General features: G+C 63.7%; 1 protein-coding gene across 2 annotated transcripts; it reads left to right on the top strand.

Annotated features, from left to right (window-relative positions):
• The first annotated feature begins 780 nt into the window (after nucleotides 1-780).
• On the top strand, nucleotides 781-8262 carry ECEL1 (endothelin converting enzyme like 1). Of its 2 annotated transcripts, none has more exons than XM_011380861.1 (17): nucleotides 781-1670; nucleotides 2256-2324; nucleotides 2427-2537; nucleotides 2613-2705; nucleotides 2864-2988; nucleotides 3666-3888; nucleotides 4392-4490; nucleotides 4710-4784; nucleotides 5002-5099; nucleotides 5405-5463; nucleotides 5536-5587; nucleotides 6185-6252; nucleotides 6453-6577; nucleotides 6911-6976; nucleotides 7348-7443; nucleotides 7644-7720; nucleotides 7830-8262. In XM_011380861.1, the coding sequence occupies exons 1-17, from the start codon at nucleotides 885-887 to the stop codon at nucleotides 7927-7929; spliced, it is 2322 nt and encodes a 773-aa protein (XP_011379163.1). In that variant the 5' UTR covers nucleotides 781-884; the 3' UTR covers nucleotides 7930-8262. The 2 variants fall into 2 exon arrangements, with proteins under 2 accessions (XP_011379163.1, XP_011379162.1); XM_011380860.1 differs by having other exon boundaries at nucleotides 5002-5105.

Below are 8262 nucleotides of genomic sequence, written 5' to 3'. Positions count from 1 at the left end.
CGCCAGGGGTGAAACTTCGCCCAAGTTTGGGTTCCAGGGAGAACCTGTTGAAGCCAAGAGAAGCCCAGGGTGGAGACAGGGAGGAGGGGGACGGTACCGGCCCGGTTCTTAAGGCCATCGGGGGTTCCCCCCCCCACCCCCGATCCTGGGCTGGACGGAGCGCGTTGCTTAAAAAAGGGATTCGTGGTCGTTCTACCTATTGAGCAGAAGGAGACGGGGCTGGAGGTGGCCCTGCTGACATCCGCGAGGACAAAGTTTGGTTCTTTAGCTGCTTTCTTGAGCGTCTAGTTCCAGAGCAGGGAGCTGAAGGCGGCTTCGGGGTCCGCATAGACGCGCCCCTGACCGCACCTCCTTCCTCCAGCCTCCGCTTTTCCCCTCCCCCACCTGGCCTTGGCTGTAGCAGGTCGTGGACAAGAAAGGCAAAGGGAAGAGAAACAGCCTTTCATTGAAGGCCCACTACGTGCCAGGCTCCGCGCCCGATGCTCGGTGCCCGATGCTCGGTGCCCTCCATCAGGGGCCTCCCGAATCTGCGGAGGGCGTAGGAGTGCGGGAAGAGAGCAGACAGGTTAAACGGTGCTTGCGGGAGGTGGCGGCCACTCTGGGCCTTCCCCTTCCCTCATTCTCCCAGTGGCGCAGGGAGGCCAGGACCCAGGCCTGCATGCTACTGGGGACTCAGGGTGACCTCCAGCCTCTGGACCTAGGCCTGCATCCCTCCTCGTCGTGCTGGTGGGCCCCGTTGGTCCCCAGCGCCTCTCTGAGCCTACGTGTACCCTTCCTGCAGCTGCGGCCCGGGGTGGACATGCGGAGTCCCGCCAGTAGGCCGGGGGCCCCGTGCATCCTGTAGCTGACATCGCCGAGGACTGCGCGGCGGTGCCAGCCGCACCATGGAGGCCCCATATTCGATGACTGCGCACTACGACGAGTTCCAGGAGGTCAAGTACGTGAGCCGGTGCGGCACTGGGGGCGCGCGCGGGTCCTCGCTGCCCCCTGGCTTCCCGCTGGGCGCTGGGCGCAGCGCCTCTGGGGCCCGGGCCGGGCTCCCGCGCTGGAACCGGCGCGAGGTGTGCCTGCTGTCGGGGCTGGTGTTCGCCGCCGGCCTCTGCGCCATCCTGGCCGCCATGCTGGCGCTCAAGTACCTGGGCCCGGGCGCGGCGGGCGGCGGCACCTGCTCCGAGGGCTGCCCAGAGCGCAAGGCCTTCGCGCGCGCCGCCCGCTTCCTGGCGGCCAACCTGGATGCCAGCATAGACCCGTGCCAGGACTTCTATTCCTTCGCGTGCGGCGGCTGGCTGCGGCGCCATGCCATCCCCGACGACAAGCTCACCTACGGCACCATCGCGGCCATCGGCGAGCAGAACGAGGAGCGCCTGCGGCGCTTACTGGCGCGGCCCGGGGGCGGGCCGGGCGGCGCTGCCCAGCGCAAGGTGCGCGCCTTCTTCCGCTCGTGCCTGGATATGCGCGAGATCGAGAGGCTCGGCCCCAGGCCCATGCTCGAGGTCATCGAGGACTGCGGGGGCTGGGACCTGGGCGGCGGCACAGACCGCCCGGGGACGGCGGCGCGCTGGGACCTCAACCGGCTGCTGTACAAGGCGCAGGGCGTGTACAGCGCCGCTGCGCTCTTCTCGCTCACGGTCAGCCTGGACGACAGGAACTCTTCGCGCTACGTCATCCGCGTGAGTGTGTGTCCCCCAGCCCCACCCGCCTCCCCTCCAGAGGCCAGGGACCTGGGGCGATGGGCCCCGGCATCACGGCGCCGGGCGCAGAAGGGGAGGGGAGAGGAGAGGAGGGTAGCCCTCGCGAGCAGAGCGCGGGAGGAGGGCGCAAGTAATTCCCCTCGAGTAATTGCGGTGTTTAGCGGAGCCACGGGAGCTGCAATTTCCCAGGCCTCTGGCAGGCGGCGAGAGCACAGAGGGAGGTGTGCGCCCTTGAGCCAGGAGGGGCGGGGGCAGGCCGGGCGCCCCAGCTCCCAGTGCGGCCCCGCGATTGCCCCTCACAGCTGGGGAAAGTGGAGGCTTGCAGGAGGAAGGAATGCGGGGCGGGGAGCCCGCCTGTCACTCCAGGCTAGGCCAGTAGGGGTGAGACTTCAACCTCCCCCTTCTCTGGATAGCGGGAGGGGCTCGTATCTTTGTGCTTCTGGGGCTGTGACAGTGAATGTCTTGCGGGTCTTTTGGGCATTTGAATGGGAATTCAGTCGGTTTGCCTGAACCTGGTGGGTTGACCGCTGACATCTGACCCCCGACCCCTGTCTCTCTCCCCAGATTGATCAGGATGGGCTCACCCTGCCAGAGAAGACCCTGTACTTAGCTCAGGATGAGGAGAGCGAGAAGGTGTGGGTGGGGGCGTGCGGTGGGGGTGCAGGGAAGGCTCGGGGAAGGATGGACCAGTGCCGATCACCGACCCCCGCCCTTGTCGTGCCCGTCCTGGTGCAGATCCTGGCGGCATACAGGGTGTTCATGGAGCGCCTGCTCAGCCTCCTGGGTGCCGATGCTGTGGAGCAGAAGGCCCGGGAGATCCTGCAGCTAGAGCAGCGCCTGGCAAATGTGAGCGGGGAGCCTGCCGTGGGCTGGGAGGAGGGGCCCACTGGGCAGAGCTGGGTCAACTCCGATCCACCCTAGATCACAGTGTCAGAGTATGATGACCTCCGGCGAGATGTCAGCTCCATGTACAACAAGGTGACACTTGGACAGCTACAGAAGATCACCCCCCACGTGAGTGCGGCCTGGCCCTGGTGGGGAAGGTGCTGAGCTCTTGGGTCGTCCCCTCCACAGGACTCCCATGTCCTCTCGTTGCCTCTCCCTGACTCCTTCCCTGGCTTCTGTGGTCCCTGCCATACGTAGCCTCGCTGTCCCCACCCATGGCCCCACAGCTTCGGTGGAAGTGGCTGCTGGACCAGATCTTCCAGGAGAACTTCTCGGAGGACGAGGAAGTGGTGCTGCTCGCCACGGACTACATGCAGCAGGTGTCCCAGCTCATCCGCTCCACACCCCGCAGGTACAGCTGCCCATCACTCACCTCCAGGCCCCTGGCCTGCACCCCAGACCTTGGTGAGCTTTGAATTCCCACCTTCACCTACGTCCAGGAGCCACACTGGGGAGGCAGGTGAGGAGCACCGGAGTCGGAGTCCTGATCCCTAGGTTCCGACGTGGCTCTCCCAGCTACTCTGTGGGACCCTGAGCAGGGCCGTGAGCTTCCTGAGCTACAGTTTCCTCATCTGGGAATAGTGAGGCTCAAGAGGGTCTAGACACCAGAAAGAGCTGTGGCCACAGCTCTCCCCAGGGGGACCTTGGGAAAAGCCTCCTTGGTCTCTGTCCATCTTGGGGAGGAGCAGAGGCTTCTCAAGGCCATCTCTGAGGCAGACAGTCACCAGAAGTGCCCACTGCCTCACCCCATAGCAAATCAGAAAACAATGCCGTCTCGTGACCCATCGGCATCAGGTGCTCTGCTCAGTGGCCAGGTGCATTTGGCTGTGTGTGGACTCAGCCCTATTCCTTGGCTAGGGCTCAGGACACTGTAGGTTCTGCCTCCGTGTGCCTGGAATGACCCTCACTCCTGTAGGGCGCTGGGGCCAACCCCAGGCTTGGGGGCATGGGGCGGAGCAGGGTGGTATCCTCAGGTGGCCCACCTACGTGAGTTCGTCTGGACACCCGGCTGCTTCACCTGGTCCTCAGGATCCTGCACAACTACCTGGTGTGGCGCGTGGTGGTGGTCCTGAGCGAGCACCTGTCACCACCTTTTCGAGAGGCGCTGCATGAGCTGGCACGCGAGATGGAGGGCAGCGACAAGCCACAGGAGCTGGCCCGTGTTTGCCTGGGCCAAGCCAACCGCCACTTTGGCATGGCGCTCGGAGCCCTCTTTGTACACGAGCACTTCTCGGCTACCAGCAAGGCCAAGGTCAGGCTTCCCTGGGCTTGGGGGTGGGGGTGTGGGTGCTGAGCTAGGCACGGAGTCCTTGCACAGCCTCGTTCTGAGTATGAGGAGCCCCACACATCCCCCTGCAGCCAGGGGCAGTAGGCTCAGCTTAGGGCACCACCCTCTCTGAGGCTCCAGGCTGCTTTCACTAGGCCACCTTCCCCAGGAAGCCCACCGGTCTGTCACCACAGGAGTCCTCCCCACCAAGCTCCTGCACATCCTCTCTGCCATGCTCGGTAGGCATGGCCTTAGGAACGTCTGTGACCGGTGCTGGGGAAGTTTGCTCCCTTCTAGACTGTGAGCTTTTTGTCAGAGGTGCAGGGCCTGTATCCCCACTTCCAAAGTCTCCCCTTGGTGCTCAGCACTAAGCCCTGCGCTTAGGAAGTGGCGCTGAATGATTAGGGGGCCCCCTCATGCCAGGCACTGGGAGCCCAGAGTTAAGGCCTCCCAGATCGGTCCTCGAGCCCAGAGCCTCTGCCCCATAGGTGCAGCAGCTGGTGGGAGACATCAAGTATATCTTGGGCCAGCGCCTGGAGGAGCTGGACTGGATGGATGCTGAGACCAAGGCGGCCGCTCGGGCCAAGGTGAAGTAGGACCCTCTGCCCATTCGTCGAATGCTTATTGTGTGCCAGGTGCTGGGACAACAAAAGAGACAAAGATGCCTCTTGTAGAAATGTCATCACCTGGCCTGCTCTCCCTGATCCTTGAACCCTGCCCTAGGCTGGAGCTAGAACTTCCTGCCTTGGTAGGTGGGGGCTGCCTCCCGAGGCCCTGGCCCACTCTTTCTGCCCTCTCAACCACAGCTCCAGTACATGATGGTGATGGTGGGCTACCCAGACTTCCTGCTCAAACCCGAGGCCGTGGACAAGGAGTATGAGGTGGGCCTGCCCCCTGGCCTGTTCCTGCCCGGCCTGACCAGCTGGGCTTCTCCTGGCCTCTGGCCGAGGCCCTGAGGGAACCCGCCACAACCACGGAGAAGAAGCCACAGCCCTCGGCTGATGGACCTCGGGAGGGTGGGTGGCCTGCATGACGCTGGCCTGGCCCCGCCCCTGGCCTGCACTGAGTCCTGCCCCCCACCCCCCATCCCCCGCACAGTTTGAGGTCCACGAGAAGACCTACTTCAAGAATATCCTAAACAGCATCCGTTTCAGCATCCAGCTGTCTGTCAAGAAGATCCGGCAGGAGGTGGACAAGTCCACGTGGGTGCCAGGCCTGGAGCTGGGGGGCGGGGTGGAGCAGGGGAGGATCATGGGGAGAGGGCACCTTACCAGAGCCGGGAGGCTGGTGGGATGGACTGCCTCATGCCGTACTGGTGCAGGGGGTACAGGGCCTATTCAGGTTGCGGGTGGGGGCCGTCAGGACTGGGGCTCAGCCTGGGGGAGGCACAGGACATGGCTGTAGGGTGGGCCACCAGAGCAGCCTTTGAGAAGAAGGCTAGGAGGTAGGGGTTTGGGGAGGGAGTGTGGGTTCCCCAGCTGACCCCAGCCTCTCTCCACAGGTGGCTGCTTCCCCCACAGGCGCTTAATGCCTACTATCTACCCAACAAGAACCAGATGGGTAAGGGGCTGGTCCTGGCAGGGGCTGGGTCAGAGGTGGGCCAGTCTCCTGCTAACCAAACCCTCCCTGTAGTGTTTCCTGCTGGTATCCTGCAGCCCACGCTATATGACCCTGACTTTCCACAGTGAGTACATAACCTGGCTTCGTCTGCAGGGTGGGCAGCGGCTGCTCAGAGTGCCCCTAATTCAGGCTGGGCCCAGGAGCTGTGCCATCTGCAGGCCCTGGGTCCCGATAGACCCACTTCATCCTTGGTTATTTAGGATAATGTGTGGGATTTATTTTATTTTATTTTTATTTATTATTTTATTTTATATTTTAATTTAATTTAATTTAATTTAATTTTATTTTATTTTTTAAATGTCTCGTGTCCCCTCTGCCTGGTTCAAGGTTTCATTAGGTGTTTCGGAAGTGCAGCGACCCTAGTGATGAGGGAAAAGGCCAAACCCTGTGTAGGGTGCCTCAGTTTCCCTCCTGTCTCCTCCGACCCTGTTTCCGGCCCCCACTCCAGCTCTGTTAGATTTTATTTCCTAAAGAGCAGTTGCACAGGTATCATGGGCCCATGAGGAAGCTGAGGCAGGAGCCCCGGGAATGTGGAGATGCCGCCGTGGCCTCCCTGGGTCCCCTCCTAGCCTGGCAGGGGCCTCCTGGGGCTGAGGCAGCAGCACGGGGCACTGGGCCCTCAGAGGGCTCGTGGTGCCTGACGCTGCTGCTGTGGGCCCAGGTCTCTGAACTACGGGGGCATTGGCACCATCATCGGGCACGAACTGACCCATGGCTACGACGACTGGGGTGAGGCCTGGGGGCAGGCGGCTTGGGGTGGCCGGGGCGGGGAGCCAGGGGAGCGGTGCGAAGAGCAGGCAGTGGGGGCAGGGCGGTGATTGAGGCCCCACAGGGCCCCTCTGTCCTCATCGTCTAGTCAGGGAGTGGAGGGACCCGGTGCCCAGCCCAGGCTCTGGGGATGAGGGTCAGTCACAGCCCACTGTCCCCAGGGGGCCAATACGACCGCTCGGGGAACGTGCTGCACTGGTGGACAGAGGCCTCCTACAGCCGCTTCCTGCGCAAGGCAGAGTGCATCGTCCACCTGTACGACAACTTCACTGTCTACAACCAGCGGGTGAGACGCCCTGGCCCCTCAGTCCTGAGGGGCACAGACCAAGAACATGCTTACCCGCACGCACACGCACATGCGTGCGCCCGAACAAATCCCCTGCCAGGTCCCTGCCACACGCCCAGGGTGTGCGAACACTCACACAGGCCCACGGACGAGTTCGCACAGACTCACGAGGGTCACAGGGCACAAAGGGACTGGAGTCCCGCCCAAGCCCTTTGGGAAGGGGCCGGGGAGGGCAGGGGTAGGGGGCAGGGGCCTAGAGTGGCAAGGCCTGAGGGAGGTCCGTGGCCCCATACAGACCCCCTTCCCCGCCCCCAACCTCTTCCCTCTCGGCAGGTAAACGGGAAGCACACGCTTGGTGAGAACATCGCGGACATGGGCGGCCTCAAGCTGGCCTACTATGTGAGCTGCCCCTGCTTGGCTTTCGTTCCCTGCCAGGCGAAGGGTGGGGGCTGATGGGAACGCGACTGGAGATGGAGGCACCCCTCACCCACAGCCTGGTCTAGGGGAAGCGGCCTGGGCCAGGCACGGGACCCACTGGAACAGGGGGCCGCTCCCAGGCCCTGCGTTTAGGAGAGGGCGTAGGGCTGCCTGGAGGGGGCGGCACCCGCCTGGGCTTCGCCTTCCCAGGAGGGAGCATAGTTTGGAGAGGTGGGAAGCTGGGGGCTCAGTGTGGCGGGCGTGGTCAGAGCCAGGCCGCGGAGGGGCTGCCCAGGTAGAGGGTGTCAGGCTGCCCCGCTGCAGGCACTGCAGCTGTCCCCTCTGCACCCCAGGCCTATCAGAAGTGGGTGCGGGAACATGGCCCGGAGCACCCGCTGCACCGGCTCAAGTACACGCACAACCAGCTCTTCTTCATCGCCTTTGCCCAGGTGGGCCGGCGAGGGCCGGCGGGGTCGGGTGAGGGCCAGTGGGGGACCAGGTGGGGGCAGCGGCCCTGTGGGCTCTGAAGGGGGCGTTAAGACCTCGTGTGCTGGGGGTTGTGTGTGTGTGGGGGGTCTTGCAGGGCTTGAGTAGTAGAAGCCTGGCCTCATCTTCACTCTCCTCCCCTGCACCCCAACCCCGGGCCCAGAACTGGTGCATCAAGCGGCGGTCACAGTCCATCTACCTGCAGGTGCTGACTGACAAGCACGCACCTGAGCACTACAGGTATGCCCACCTGCCTGCGCTGGCCTCACTCTCTCCTTGTGTCTGGGTGGGAAGGGACAGCTGGGTGGTGGTGGGACCCACACTTTGTGGGTCTCTGCTCTCACTCCAGGGTACTGGGCAGCGTGTCCCAGTTCGAGGAGTTTGGCCGGGCTTTCCATTGCCCCAAAGACTCACCCATGAACCCTGCCCACAAGTGCTCTGTGTGGTGAGCCTGGCCACTAGCCCACCTGCCCGAACGCCCCCACCACCCTGCACGAATCACTGCCCGCCAGCCGCCGGGGCAGGCATGGACCGGCTCTGGCCTTCTGCGGGCACCACCCACCTTCCAAGCCTCTCTAGACCCGGCCCCCATGCTGTCCCTCATTTTAGGGGGGGGGGTCAGAGCAGGGATGAGGTTGGTCTCCAGGAGGTCATGGGAGAGAGATGCCGGGCCCCCAGACTTGGCTCTAGGGAGCCAGACCCTCTGGCCGGGCTGGACTGTCCAGGCCCCACCTTCGCCGTGTTCTTGCTGCTATGTCTGATCAATAAAGCTGCTGTACTGT

Source organism: Pteropus vampyrus, unplaced genomic scaffold, assembly GCF_000151845.1.
Source record: "Pteropus vampyrus isolate Shadow unplaced genomic scaffold, Pvam_2.0 Scaffold411, whole genome shotgun sequence".
NCBI classification, from domain to species: domain Eukaryota; kingdom Metazoa; phylum Chordata; class Mammalia; order Chiroptera; family Pteropodidae; genus Pteropus; species Pteropus vampyrus.
This window is presented reverse-complemented; position numbering and strand designations above follow the sequence as displayed.

Bases quoted from the DNA above. Each gene is read 5' to 3' on its own strand.
- ECEL1 (XM_011380860.1), top strand. From the start codon at position 885: ATGGAGGCCCCATATTCGATGACTGCGCACTACGACGAGTTCCAGGAG. The intron at 5,588-6,184 runs GTGAGTACATAA...CTGTGGGCCCAG, and splicing joins TATGACCCTGACTTTCCACA to GTCTCTGAACTACGGGGGCA. The intron at 6,977-7,347 runs GTGAGCTGCCCC...TCTGCACCCCAG, and splicing joins GCCTCAAGCTGGCCTACTAT to GCCTATCAGAAGTGGGTGCG.